The sequence below is a fragment of the Thamnophis sirtalis genome, unplaced genomic scaffold (assembly GCF_051295495.1).
Source record: "Thamnophis sirtalis isolate CommonGarterSnake01/CBP01778 unplaced genomic scaffold, rThaSir2_p1.2 scaffold_7, whole genome shotgun sequence".
NCBI lineage: Eukaryota > Metazoa > Chordata > Lepidosauria > Squamata > Natricidae > Thamnophis > Thamnophis sirtalis.
Window position 1 is genome coordinate 235,615 of NW_028261387.1, and position 15,784 is coordinate 251,398.

Here is a 15,784-nt window from a genome sequence, read left to right on the forward strand (position 1 = left end):
TGTCTTGAATCGCACCTGGAAGGCAGCTGTCAAATAACGTGGCTCATGTGGCAGTGATGAATTAATGGTTATTCCAAATGGTGATTTGCTGAAATAAGTAAAGTTCAACCCTTCAAGAATAACATATAAAATCAACATTTGTTAATTCTGTTGCTGTGTTACTCTGTTATGCTTAGCCATTTTCTGTTTATGTTCTTATAATTGCCCTGGAATCTGTTTTTCCCAGGAAGTTCAATAGGTGAAAACAATTGTAAAAAAAAAAATCTCTCCAAAGGGAAGTCAAAAAGAAATCTTATGAAAGTAATGAGGACAATGACAAATTTCAGGAAGGTGGAAGTTTGTGGTGAGTCCAGAAGCCAAAGAATGAATCTGAAGAAGCTCCAGGTGAGAGAATTGCAACATATGGTAACTCTAGATATAAACAGAAGGCTGAACCATTAATAAGCCCGGATGTGCTGAAATTGTAGTTACACTCTTAACTTTGATTAAAAGAGAATAAATAAGATGGGTGTGGAAAGATGTGGGGGGGGGGGCTCAAATTATAATTGCTACTATAGCTAACTCTTCCAGAAAAAGGATGCACCTACTTCCTTCACATAAATGAACAAAAAAATTTAATTGCTGGTTTTTAGGCTTTTGTTTTTTTTATTTTTTACCCCATGATTTTTACCAAACTATTCTCTTCATAATGAATTAACTGGGTCATAAATATATTACCATAGTTAAAAAGGCTTGTTTTAGAGGCATCCAGGCAACCAGAATGTGTCAGATATGGAAATAGGTGGATATTTTTGGGGAGAAGATAGCCAACATCTATCCATCTATGGAGAACTTCAAAATCAGGTTTCATTCCACTGAGTCTTTACCTGTAGTTCCTTTCAAACCACTTGCAAAGCAGCCTCCGTCCTTACAGTGTGGAGGAAGCACAGAATATGCTTCGTTTTGCTTGGACACAGCAGCATCTCTCCAGCCACAAAAACTGCTGTTGGTAGATCAGGCCAGCCAATAAAGATGGACTCCCCTCACCTCAATTCTTCATTGAACTCAACTTTTTAATGTTCTTTTTGGCCATTTAATGTACACATACATGCACACATACACAATGTGCTTTAAATGATAAGTTGTACCTCATAACAACAACTCTTGTTATGGGAGTTAATAAACTCTTGGGAGCTCTCTCTGTGTGTGTGTGTGTGTGTGTGTGTGTGTGTGTGTGTATACATCGAAAGGATTTGCAAAATTCAAGGAAACTCACATGATCTGATTACTTTTGTTACGTGGATTATTTCTGCAAGGGGGGTTCTGCCTTAGCACCAGAAGCAGCCTTAGGACCAAAGGCACGAATAAGTTCACAACTTACAGTGCAAATAAAAATGATTCGAATGATATAGGTCATGTTTTGTTTTAACATACATTGCTTTTAATATAATTTTTAATACCAAGAATATAACATGCAACAGGAAATGCATTGCATCATATGTTCCATCTTAAACTTCCCTGTTAATACAAATTGCTAGTGTTCAATTTTAATTACCATTAGAAAAAGAAGAGTTTTAATTTTCATGTGCCATATTCAAAATTATATGGTGCTGTTTCTATTCATTCTCCTTGAGAACTCTTAAAATTCCTGGAAAAAACTTTATTAGAAAGAATTGTTATCTTTTAATGTACACAAACTAAAATATCAGGGAATTCATTACAGTGATACAATTATTGGATTATTTGCATAATAACTCCTAGAAATAAAGAATAGTTATTTTCTTCCCATTGGAACCGACCTGTTTCACTATTATGGTGGACCTCCCCAGAGCCACTTACAACTGGTTTTAAAGTTACAGTGGCCATTCTCCATCCCATGAAGTCACATGATCAGATTTTGGCAACCTGTATGCATTTGTGGCCATTTTCAGCATCCCATGGTTACATGGCCGCAAATTTTAGTTTTTTTTTGTTTTTGCTGGAAACCAGCATTTACCTCCAGTTTGTAGCAAAAAATAAACCCCCAAACCCATTGCCTAAAATGGATTTATTTAATAACTGCCACAGAAAAAGTTGTAAAATCAGGCATGGTCATTGTTCTGAAGCACTTAATGACCACCGTGGTTTACAACTGTAATTCCAGGCTCAATTACAGTCGTAAATTGAGAACCACCTGTACTGCGATGCTGTCATCTTTTACTTTTGAGGTAGGTACCAGTGAAATAAAATGTAGAGGTCTTTTCAACTGTGCTGGATATGCCACCTCCACACTTTCAAATCTGGCAGCTGCTTTTAACGGACAAAGCGTCACATCAAATATGTAACCGGGCTTAATTTCAAGAGCTTTTACTTTTTACTGCATTGTTTGATATCGCTGCTACTTTTACAATGTTGCAATGTTTGATTGGCAAATATTGCGGAAAGATTGTTTACACAGTGTTCCGGGAAGAGACTCCCTCTAGCCAGTTCTCCAGCCAAAAACAACTATAAACTTCATTTGAGCTGGACAAAGTTTAAAAAGAGAATGAAGCAATAGACTATCCAAAGTAGGAAGCATTTCTAACGAAAACTGTAGGATGGTAATGGGAGAAAGAAGCAGAAGGAAACATCAACAAATACGTATTACAGCAGATTCCAAAATCTGAAAGCAGTGCAGGAAGTTAAAACCCATCCCTCTCCTAGAAGAATGGAATATCCTAGGAAATATTGAAAAGGCAGAATATTATATTTCCCTGAATGTGAAAAGGGGGAAAGATGTTTTAAAGACAAAGTAGCTCCCTGCAACTTCCTGCCCACCCCACTTTGTCAATGGGCCATTAAGATGCCCAAGGCAGTCCCTTTGCATAATAAAGAGCTCTCCCCTTCAGAGGGATGGGATTAAGGCATGATTAAGGCATGGGATTTAGCCCTTTATCCCACTCACCACATGGCACCTGAGAACTCAACCAAACTTGAGATTCAAAACACAGCCTAGAGAGTTGCCCCTGAATGGCCTCATGGGAGTCTGACAACCAATCAGAATACGTTTTCTTACACAGGAACAGGAAACAGAGAGGTGGGGCCTAACAGAGAGTATAAAGCCAGGAACTTTCAGCATCTCGTTCTCTCTCTTCTTTTCCACCCAACATTGAAGCATGTGATCACTCTATCCATGTGGTCCTGTCCACCATTAAACCATCTTTCCAAGGAGCCTCCGTGTCTCCAGTGTCTTTTCCCCCACTTGGAGCTGAACCCAGAAGGACTTTTCTTCCAACAGCAGAAAAAGTAGATATTTCAGTTGCATTTAATCAAAATAACATGTTACATTTCCTATATATTTCTAGACTTCATTGTATGGGATTTTCTTTGTCTTACTGATTTCTACCATACTATTAATTGAGAACCTTCAGGGGTGTGGAAACAAGATGGTTAGCCCAGTTCTTTCTCACCTGAATTGAGGCTGTGGCTGCAGATTCAATCACCTAAAGATAATTAACACTGAATTTGAATGTTTTTAACCAATGCAAGTTGCAGCAATGGGGTTGATGGGTGTCCATATGTTTAAGTTTTATAATATAAAGATTGAAATGTTTTTTTTATTCTCTTTGCTGCTCAAACTCTTACACTAGAGAAATCTAAGAGGTTGGTGCAGAAGTTAGAAGAGTGATATAACCAGTCCCTTGTTGATGTTTTAAAAACAATACAACAATTGTTAATCTTTCTCTACTTCAGAATTATTGCCATTTCTTCATCGGTTTGTTTGCTTTTATTCTGATGCAATTACTATATCTTTGATCCATCCAGTTGCATGGGTGAAATTCAGCAGGTTCTGGAGAACCGGTAGCGGAAATTTTGAGTAGTTTGGAGCGCTGGCAAATACCTCTGGCAAACGCTACCAAAGTGGGGTGGAAATGAAGATTTTGCAATATCCTTCCCCTGCCACACCCACCAATCCACACCCTCAGAACCGGCAGTAAAAGAAATTACCACTGTCCGGATGGAACCATATTCTGTGACTGGAGATAACAAAACCATTAAAACTTAGAATGAGAAGAAATGCCATCTTTCTTTTGGAAATTTTGGAAACTAATTTACTACTATGTATGTGAATAGTGGTAGGATACTTTTTTAAACCAGGCCTTCAACATCTGAAAAACAGCCGTGTTGTTTTTATACACATTTCCAAAAGATATCCACTGACAGGAGAGCCAATATTCCCCACCCCATTTCCACAGACAGACATCACCTCATCTTGGTGTGAGGCAAATAATACGCACCACACCTGCGAGGAGAAGGTTAGCTTGGAGGGCTGAGGAAACATTGCAGAGAACGCACAGTTGCTCCTGGGATGTTATTTTTCTGTCCTTTCAACTCGGGACCGTTCCCATGTGTGTAGTTAAGGATCCCTCGGAAGAAACGGAATTGGTAAAACATAGGATGAATCATCAAATAAGCATCAACCATGTCGGAACAATCTCTGACTCAGCCAGAATGGGATGCCCTCTCTGGTCTGACCTGGTTGCCCAGCTGGTCTCCCTAATAATGTAGCTTGCCATGAGACATGGTAGCCAATATATTAATACAGATATCTCCATTTCAGAGATAATTACATTTATTTACTTATTTTCCCTGTTTATTATTTTTACAAGTACTGTAACTCAACACAATGAACCTATCCAACACACCTCCCATTTCCCCACAACAACAGCCCTGTGAGAGTGACTGGCCCAAAGTCACCCAGCTGGCTTTCATGGCTAAGGTGGGACTTGAACTCCTGCTTTCTGCCTTCTCTACTACACCAACATTGTTCTCCCCCTAGCCCCACCAAAAAGTATTAGTGTTTTTTTTAAAAGTTTACATATGATAACCCAAAAAAGAAATTTGTTGAATCTTGTTGATTTATTTCTCAACAAGTAATGGATAACATATACTTCCTACTATAAACCTAAACACAGATTATTTGGAAAAATGTGCCTTGACTTAGTAGAATCTGATTCCAAATAAACGAATTAGGAATCAGGTTTTAAAATGCTTTCAGAAAAATAACACATAAAGAAGCACTTTTACCATAATACTGTGCATTTAAAGAATATAATAGCAGAATCGCAACTTTCATAATAATTCCTGTCACACCCAATAGTATCATATTAACCTTAGGCTATTTCTCACCTCTTTTATTCATTACAAAGGATACGAGAGGATTGCAACTGGAGAGACTTATCCCTACTCCATTCAAACTTGTAACTATTAAGAAAACAGCTATTGCAAGATTAGATGTTAACTGCAATGATAATTATTTATCAGTGAATATACACAGGTCTGTTCACTAGTCCTGAATTTATGAGAATGCATTCCTAAAAATGAAAATCAATTCTTCTTGCTTTGATTTGTGAAAATTCTGTGATGTTGGAATATGTCTCATTTAACTCAATAGAATTTGGGTCAAAGTAGCTACCCTAGAACTGAACTTCTAACGCCCACATTCAAAAGTAATGCTAAACATAAAAATATTTTGATTTTGTATACTATCTTGAAGGCACAGGGCCAGGCAGGAGATAGGATTCTGGCTAGAAGGCTCCGACTGTAGCAGGTGCATGATTTAGCAAATGTTTTTTGTGTATACAATTGCCAGAAACTTTTATATTAGCACTTATATGAAATTGAATATTTGTAGATTAAGTAAGTCAGCTAGAGATGTCAGTTGAGGTAAATCATTTTGAAGATGGTACTATTTTTGATCTCCAAAAACACTGTGGAATGCATGATTTACTGGCTACATGATTATAATTATGGGTTGGATGAGCATGAGCAGGCAAGGTCATGGCAGCATGGGAAGAGCACATCTAGCTTTGCAGTGTGGAGGCAGTCCAATTTGGAAGCCCTCCTAGATGCAGAGTCATCCAAGGAGTGGGTGTAAGCAGGAATGCTTCCTGTCACCACCAGAGGAAAGTACATTATGCAATGCTGTTTGGGGAGACTAGGCCTTGCTACAGCTACCGACTTCTTTTATTTTCTTCTAGTAAAAAACGCTTCATATAAGAGTCTCTTTAAATATACTTTGAGTTTGTATAAGACCTGCTCCCTAAGTACTGGTAGATTCTCAGACTGCACAGTTTGCCACGGTTTTTCCTTCAATTTTGCTTCCAAATCCTAAAATATTCAATCAAACCTCTTTGAGGGGCTTTCTACCTTTTGATGTACCTCAGAAAGTGACTACAGAGAAGACCCCAACTGAAAGATTGGGGCCTCATTCTTACTAATAAGTGTTAAATAAGTATTTAAGGAAATATTTTATCTATTACTTCTCTGGTGAAAAGAAATCCATCAACATTAAACAAGAAGAATTACTAGCAAATATTAATAGGTTTGAGTATATTGCTCATACATTATCAGCATTTCTTCTTTCCTATCTTGCAAAGGTTAAAGTCTCTGGCACATGTAAACATTTTGAATAACCACACTAGGATCTAAAGAGTACTGCTTTCACTTTGCTTTATTGCTATGAACTTTAAAGAAGAAAAGTGGGGAGAAAGTCACATGGAATATCTCTACACACATTGACACTTTTAAATTCATTCCAATCCAGCAGGATGTTGGAAATGAGGGGCTCAAAATTTTGTCTGCACTTCAACAATACAACTCTCAGAAAAATGACCAGAGCAAATCCATTTTGCAGTTAGGAGAAAGACTAGCAAAAGAAAAACCAACTCTGAAAACAGGGTAGGTCTAATGAAAGATGGGGGCTACAGAGGAAGAACAACCTGAAAAGGTTTTCCCGGTGCGTCATTACGGGTAAAGAAACTGGACAAAATCAAAATATTGGTGACTGCATCCACCCAGTCAACATTCTTGCTATTCTCTCTTGCTCATGAGATCCAGAGCAAAATGAATGTAGCTGCCTTGTGCTTCCCAGGGTTCACATAGAAATGCTTAGGTATTACGTAAGGATAGAGCAGAAACACACATAGAGATGTAACATTGCTTGTTACTTTATTCTACGGAGTAAATATGGATACCTTCAACTGGCCGCTGCCAGCGAAGGATTAGAAAGAGTCTCCCAAGTCAGGCCTTGCTTGCTTGCTTGAAGGGAGGGAGGGAGGGAGGGAGGGAGGGGGGTTGGTTTCCAACCCTCACTTCCAGCTTTGCATGAGGAAATTTATTTTTCACTCCCACTGGTTTTTTTTTGTCTTCCCACAGTCATTCCGTTTTTCTATTTGAGCAAGGAAATCTATCTAAACCAATGATATGTGATTCCTACTCAGAGTGTTCCCCGACTCCTTCAGGTCATAATGGAAGCCTGGGGAGCTTGCAGAGAGAAAATTTATGAGGCTCGTGTGGCCACAGCTGACAGTCGGTTTGGACTTGCAACTTCGTTCCTGGGAAACATGGAGAGAGAAAGTCAAAGGGGAACCTCGCCTACGGAAGGTTGCAGACTATTTGAGTAAGTCTCCCCAACTCAAGCCCTCTTCTCCACTCCTTTTGCGCTTGATCAAAACAGGTTATGGGGCTGCCTAGTCTTTTGTCATAGGGATGCTTTTGACTCCCAATAACCACAAAGTCATTTCAAGATATAAAATGCATTTAATGCTACCGGTTTGGGCCGGTTCACCTGAACCCATAGTAAAAAATGCTACCTAAACCAGTAATAAAAAATGGTTTAGAAAGGGAAAAAAAGTCCTGTGAGACAATCAGCTGTGCTGTGTAATCAACGGAATGTTTTTTAACTTTTTTAGCATTTCTTTTTATTACCAGTTCGGGTGAACAGGTAGTAAAAATATTCTAAAAAACGTTTAAAAAAAGTTCCAACGATCAGCCGTGTGACAATCATCTGTGCTGTGTGATTTAAATTCTGCTTTCTATCAAATGTAAATCACGTGGCGCAGCTGTTTCCCCCCCCCCACTCGCTGTTCTACTTACCTTTGCAGGCTCAGAAGAGGCTCCGTAGCGCCTGCGGGGCCCATGCGCAGCAAGCGCTTGTGTTTGGCGTGAAGCAAACCGTTAGGAAAGTTCAGACATTTCACCCCTGGATTAAAGAATTGTATGGCTTTTGTGACGATAAAAAAAATCCCGTTAAAATAACCTTGTCACTTTTTCTGTATACACACCGGCACACATTAAAAATGAATTTCTGATGCCCGCTCTCATACACACACACACACACACACACACACACACACATCAAGGGCGGGTTCCGGTAGGTACCAGTTCACTTTTCACGCCCGTTCACAGTTCACTGTAAATTGTTGTGTGCATTTCATATAGAGCATGAAATACAAAACATGCAGCTGAGTCTTTAAACTTTTTGTGAGTGTAAGGAAGGGGTGTCAAACGTACGTTATCCCGGGGGCATCACGTGGCAGGGGAAGGGCCGGCACACGACGCATCCGGCCCCTTGGGCAGCAAGTTTGACATCCCTGGTCAAAGGCAAATTTGATCCTTTAGGCAATGAATCCTTATCCATTCTTTTATAGCTCGTTAAATCGAAGTATAAAACTCCCAGGCTCATGAACAGAAAAGGTAGCAGAACTCTCTGCCAGATAATCTACTTTTAAAAGTTTGGGTTTTTCCCTCGACATTCAATTTCTTTTAAATAAAACCAAAACACCTCATCAACCACAACTGCAGGTCACAACCGCAAGTCTTTTGGCTACAATTCCTGATACCCCCGGCTACTGTAGCAATTGGTCCTAGGTTTTAGAAAGCTGATCTAGGCTGTAGCAGAAATATTTCCTCTTGTGAGTCTTGTAAAAGGTAGAACCTTCCAAAGCTGTTCTCAACACCAAAGTACAAATAATTTCAGTTTTTAAAAGAATGTTGATTCTGATAATGTGAAGGCATAATATGGAAGATTGTGGCAATCCTTTAAAATAAGTCCTTTAAAATTGCATGGAAACAGACACACACACAGAGTACCTCTCTCTATCCATTAGAGCACCGTAGGCGGGACTTTTTCCAAACTCCCAGGGCTGCTCCTTTCAATGCTCACTTCTTCCTAGATCATGAGGGTAACGGTACCAGTGGTGGATTCCTTCCGCTTCGGCCGCACCAGTAGTGATTGGGCAGCCTGGGTCACTGGAACCAGCAGCAACCCAGGAACCTGCCGTGCCCCCCCCACCCCCCCCGAACTGGTTCTGCAGCACCCCCCATCTTGGCAGTTTTGTCCTACAGGCCGCGATTTCGTTTTTGAGTTCTGTGCGTGCGCAGAGCAATTTTAATAGCACTGTGCATGCGTGTGCCGTGCACATCAAACAGGCGTGCGTGGCATCCACATGAACAAACTGGTAGTAGTGCCTGCCGAAACCCACCCCTGAACTAACCTAGAAAAAGATGTAGCTACTTTAATGTTTTGCCTCTTGCACTTTCCCACCTGCCATGAAGCACATTTTTAAAAGTTAAACATAACCCTACTAAAAATAATTCATCATCCTTCCTATGGATAACATACAGAACAAAATTCTATCTCTGCACGAAAGCTAAAAACTACTTTAATTGACATGGCTATAATAACAGCAAGTCTATTGTTTCTTCCTCCTCCTCCTCATATTTCAGTAACTTAAGGAGGCATCTGTCTGAGCCGCTTCCAAATATTATCTTATTGCTCTGGATTAAAAAAAATGCTTCAGCCACTTTTGTTTTTTCAACCACTAACCTTCCTCTCATGCATCCTTTGTCAATAGGAAAGGGGCAGAAATTCTTTGGAAAGAGGGAGTCAGATTTCTGTGGTTGCTTTAGGGAATGTAATGGTATGTAGGAATGATCTCCGGAAACATGCAGAGGGGAAGGGAATGGATGCTAAAGGACTTTATCCTGTATTATTGCTGTGTGCTATGGAATAGGTCAGCCCCACCTTTTCTGTTTTTTTTCCCAAAGTTCCGCTTTAGCCAAGTCCTAATAAATTAATAATTGACTTTCATTCATCTATGAGACTTTCTGTTGTTGTTGGCTTGCTTTATTTTGGAAACCACCTATTTTTATTGTTACTCAGAAAAGCAGCCTGCCAATCAAATCAAATGTCTTAGAATCTGTTGGATCAAAAGAACTCTACATTAGTGGAACATTGACTCAGGCAAAAAAATTATGAAGGAAGCCTGGAGTTGCTCTTTGCATAATTCCCAAATATTCAGTTACCTTTTTTTTTTGACACTTTTATGGTTAAAAGGCTTTGAGCAAATTGGCTCCCGAGCTAAACGTGCAATTCGAGGAATTGCCGTTTCTTTTTTTTCATGGGGCCTTAGTGGATGGGCTGACATTTCCATGGGAAAATAGATGTGAGTCAAATTTAAGAGGGCCAGTTTGGTTTCGTGGTTAAAGCTACCTGGATTAGAAGCTAGGGGATTGTGAGTTCCCTTTTGGGCACGCACTCTCTCAACCTTAGGAAGATGATACGGGAAAACCTCACTTCTGAAAATGCTGCCAAGAAGATTGCCTGGACTTGTTCCTGTATTTATAAAGAGGTGGGTCACTCCATGAACCATAGAAACAGCAGTTTCTTCACCACAGAGGGCCTACAGCGTGTGTAAACCCTGGCCAGACGTTGCATTTAGAACAACTGCTCTTTGGTAGTTTATTTCCCTATGAGCAAGTTCTATCCACGAACACACCCAACTAATTGGCTGAGGCATTCTTTATAATTGGCTGTTCTGTGCTGCATGCTCTTTAATAAGAGCCACCCCCCCCCCCACACACACACGCAGCACAGGGCACTCACCTTTCCAGTCACAGCAGCAGACTCAGGGAAAGAACCACGCATTCGGCACTCAGCGACCGAGAGGTAACAGGGAAGGCAAAGTATTGTTAGGTTTGCTGTTCAAAGCACCAGACAGGAGTAAAACTCTTGTCAACGTTGCCAAAAGGACAAAATTCTGTGGCCCACAGAACCCCTTTCTCTGACGGCTTCTGCTTTTGTGGTTCTGTCTATTGTTAAAAACTGAAAGATGGAGAAAAACAGGATTCCTTTAAACAACTTGCTTCTAACGCTGCAAGAAGCCTAATAACAATGCCCCGGTTTGTTAAAGATGGGATTGCTCACTTTCAGAAGCTCGAGAGGTTGAAAGCAAACAAGGAAAAGCTAGTTGAGAAATTGGGGAAGTGTGTTTGTATATAATTTACATAATTCTCTGACCATTACCAAAAGGGAAAAAGGAAGGAAGGAAAGATTGGTTGCCTATGTCGCAACAGGATCGAGGGGGGAGTGACCGATGAGGAAAAAGCTCAAAGGAGGCTGTTCTTTGGAACAGTCAGAGGAGGCGAAGGGTAAGAGAGGAGCTGAGCGAAACCTAGGAAGCCTTGTGGTAACAGGGCAAAAGCGCCCCTGTGCCCGGCTCTGGAATGGCTTTCCATTTTCTGGGTTACGCAGTTCTAGTCCTGTTATTAGCATCCTTTACTGCTGTGGCTGGTAAGTCAAAAGTTTAAGTAAATATTGCATTTGATAATAACAGTATTGGTGGGATGGAAAAGCAACATTTAAGTAGACAATATTTAAGCATAGATTTTTTTAAAAAAAGGAACCCTAAGCACCCCAACGTAAAGATACACACCAGTTTTAGGAGCTCTGGTCTAGATGAATTCTTTTCCAGTTTTGGGTGTGGAATTACTGGAATAGTTTGAATCGGCTTTGATTTCAATATAATTGTCTCTTGTAATCTTCACTTAGCAGACACTTAAGAAGTTTGCTTTATCTTGTTAGATTTGCAGACTCTAACCTATAGACAAACATAACAAAAGCAAAATGTTCAGATAGTTGGACGTGAATGTTCACATTATTTTTATCATTTTCTGCCCTGGATTAATCCAAAACAAATTTTTGAAGTAATTTTCATTGCCTGTAAGGAAATTAATAATACAGTCAGATGTAAGAGAAATAACCCAAATTTGTTCATGACTATTTAGAAGTAAGTCCCATTGGTTCTAATGGATCTTATTTATTAAGTATGCATAAAATTGCAACATGTACTGAGCTGTAATTAAATTCCAAAGGCCTGCTGGTAAGACTGATTTTTACTAATCGACAGAGAGCATAGTCCTACAATTAGCACCAGCTACAAATTGCAGTCATTGCTATTAAAAGAGGTGGATGAATTTTTCATGCAATTTTAGAACCTGAATGAGCTATTAAATTTAGCCAGATTGTTTCATTGCATGCCTACCTACTTACATGAGAGTAAGTCTCACCAAAGTCTATATGATTAATCTTGACTTGATGCCTATAGAATTAGCACCCAGTAGAATTCTAACTCTACAAGAGAGTAGTCCTTCTTATTGCTTTTTGGAAAATTAAATTGAAATCAATATTAATGCATTTGCATTATAAGGACCCGTGGTAGATATTTCCTTGTTTGTGTTTTATTTAGTCCTCTATCATATTATCACTGAAAGCAATAATGAGGACAGACTTTATATTAATCGCTTCACTGATGAGTGGGTGCTGCTGGAAGACCATCTAAACTTCTAGTGAGAAAATGACTATAGCATCACATACAAGTTTATTTTGTATAATACAGCTGCAGTTCTGTATTCATTCTATTAAACTTTTAAAGGACATTGCACTGATATTTTTCCTATTTTTGCAATTTGTTTATATAGATGAAGCTACATTACAATAAAAGTATAAGATGTATTATTTTATTCCTCTGCCTGCCCAATATCAAATATTTATTTTGTAACATGCAGAAAATTACTAGGCAACTGACAATATGTACGGATTTTTTAAATAGAACATAACTCTTTTAAACGTATGTTCCTCCTACTGGATAGTAAATAGCTATTTCAAGAATTGCCACCTTTCACCTCCTCTTGAAACATCCTCTTGAAATATTTATTTGTCAAGTTTACATGTTTGATTCATTAGATCCAACATAGTTTTAAACTGTATCAGTTATTGTAAGAATAGCAGAGGAAAAAAACTGATTTCAAGAATGTATTATATAATGCTTCTGGAAATGGTCATCTGTAATTATTTCAGAGTGGAATGTATGAGTTTCCACTCCTTTGGGTGGTTGCTGGGGAAGTAATCAATAACAATCATAGTCACAGCTATAACGCCTGAGCGGTTTCTAGATTTGAGAGCTGCCAAGTAGAATCTCTACCAATGCTTATCAATTTTAGACTTATTATTATAAAAGGTAAAGGTTCCCCTTGCACATATGTGCTAGTCGCTCCCGACTCTAGGAGGTGGTGCTCATCTCCGTTCAGTGCTGTCCAAAGACGTCTCCGTGGTCATGTGTCCGGCATGATTAAATGCCGAAGGCGCACGGATCGCTGTTCCCTTCCCACCAAAGGTGGTTCCTATTTTTCTACTTGCATTTTACATGCTTTCGAACTGCTCGGTTGGCAGAAGCTGAGATGGGAGCTCAGGGGAGCTCACTCTGTTACGCGGTGCTAGGGATTCGAACTGCCCAGCTGCCGACCTTTCTGATCAACAAGCTCAACGTCTCAGCCACTGAGCCGCCACGTCCCTTTAGAGTTATTATACCTGTTGCCAAAAATTTCTAACGAGAGGGGGCTCAAAGGGATGTTTCATCTCCAATGCAGATATTGTTCTCTTCAATATCTCTTCTTGTTGAGATAATAAATCCTTATTTCTCTCTCAGAACCAAAGGTTAAATTAAACCATATGACTTGCATGAAATCAATAACTGTATAGATTAATAGAAACACATAAACACAAGAATGATTTGAAACAAATTACTCTCTCTTTCAGTTTCCTAGGCTGACTTAGAAAGTGCAATCTCTTGTTCTATAACCCAACAACCAGACAGGTTCTTTTTAAAGCCCAATATATATTCAGCTTGAAACAATTCAACAGCCAATGGCAGAGTCTTTCCACTTCTGGGCCGTCTTTGATTTATTTATTTATTTACTTGCTCATTCCCCTTTGCTGCCCCAGATCCAAATCCCATTGGGTCACTCATGGCTTCTTTCAGTCACACGATCCATTCCCCAGCTATCACGCACTGGGCGATCCTTGTTGTCTCGACCTCAGTCCTGTTTCAGGTTGACATGCTAAGGTGGTTTCCTTCATGGATACATCCTGCCAATCCCTCTCCCTTGAATTCCAAGCTGCAGCTTCGTGTGCAGCCAGAGCGCGTGACTCGACCGTACTGTGTTCCTTTCCTTTGGCTCTTAAGCCGCCTTTCTGCCACTCTCTCTCTTAACTGGAATGTTTTGTCTCCCTCTCTCTCTTTTCTCTTAAACTGCCCGGCTTATGAGTAATCTTTCATTTTAAAGCTTTCCTTCACCCCCTTAATGTTGAATAGTCCATCTTAGTTCACTTGAATTTCTGACTGCATTTTGTTAATGCAGCCCGTAAGCAGTGATAATGGCTGAACTAATCATAATGCCATTTATGGACATCGTTTCCCACAACAGAGCTGGAATAATCAGGTTACACGCAACTCTCATTTAAGATGACACACGTGAAAAGACTCATGAGGCCCCAGAAGCTAATGACCTCCGTTACTAAGATACTCAGTGTATAACCGATCAATACAGATGTTGAAACTGTTGGGCAGTGTTGGGGTTTAGTGACTGTGGTCCAGCAAACAGATTTCCTGATGTTTCACCAGCAAGCCCGGCTGGCATCTTCCGAGGGAAGGGAGAAGGGCAGCCGAGATGGGGCTCTTGACCAGGCTCTTGTCTGGATGGCTCTGGTGACTTCCGGCTGGCCTTTAGCTGAGCTGACTTCTGATTAGTGCAGGATGAGGAGGGCATGGAGTTAAAATGCTCTTTGCACAAACGCTGGTGACAGACGGAATACGGCTGCTTTAAGTGTCCGGGACTGGACTAATCCCCACATGCTAGACAACGGCTTAATAGGAAGGAATCCATTTATGTTCTATGAATGGATACAATGTTATAAGTTCTAGCATTTATTAGTTGCTCATCAAATGTTCTTAAGGATAGTACAGGTAGTCCTTGCTTAATGATAAGTCACTTAGTGGCCATTCAAAGTTAGGACAATCCCTTTTAAAGAAAGTTACAGCAGGCAGGTTCTGGAGTTTAGATGGCGCGCACACACACACACACAAACACACACACAAGGGGGGGGGACAGCATTTCGGCACTTGGCAACTATTTGTATTGTTATGCGGTCATGTGACCTGATTCATGAACTTTTGCCAATTTCTAGCCTTTTCATCTGATTTCCAGCAAAATCCACCCATAGCCATGAGTGGACTTGCTTTATGACCATAGTGTTCACTTTATGACCATTGTGTTGACTTAATGACCACCTTAAAATATTGTAAAATCAGGTTGGTCATGTTGGTGTCTCGACTTTCAACTGTGATGATTTACAAGAGAATTTCTGGGCATTGCAGTCCTAAGTCAAGGAAAACCTCTACTAATGCGGGAATGTATGATACTTTCAAGGAGATGTGGTTTAAGTTAAGGATTTCAAGATGAATTAAAGTAATCTTTATGAACATTAGCAGTATTTTAAATAATGCACATCTACTAGTAGGTTTTCTGAAAAGGAGCATTATTTCTTCATTCAAAATGCCTTTTAAAATGTTCTCATTGTGTGTGCAAAACGAAATGAGACAGAGTAGAAAAGAACATTTTGTGAGGTAGAAATGCCATTTAGCATAACCCAAGTTCAACATCATGGCTATTCAGTGAAACAAATTAAATAAATTTTTATGGATTTAACATTTAAAGATAATTCATTGAATATAGGGAGGGGGTTGCTATTCCTTTCTTTAGGAATCAAGGTTCTATCCTCAGTACTGTGAAAATACGCTTAAAAGTATCTGTGGGCTGAGGCTGCAGCATATGCATAGCCATGGGTGTGTGTGTGTGTGTGTAGACAGTAACTACAGCTAATACT

General features: G+C 39.8%; 1 protein-coding gene across 1 annotated transcript in view; it reads left to right on the top strand.

The window, feature by feature from the left end:
• The first annotated feature begins 11,139 nt into the window (after positions 1 to 11,139).
• LOC106554120 (complement factor H-like) overlaps positions 11,140 to 15,784 on the top strand; it is a 94,487-nt gene continuing 89,842 nt past the window's right edge. Inside the window, 1 exon segment of the mRNA XM_087720741.1 lies at positions 11,140 to 11,353. Coding sequence (XP_087576867.1) covers positions 11,287 to 11,353 — 67 coding nt within the window. The 5' untranslated portion in view covers positions 11,140 to 11,286.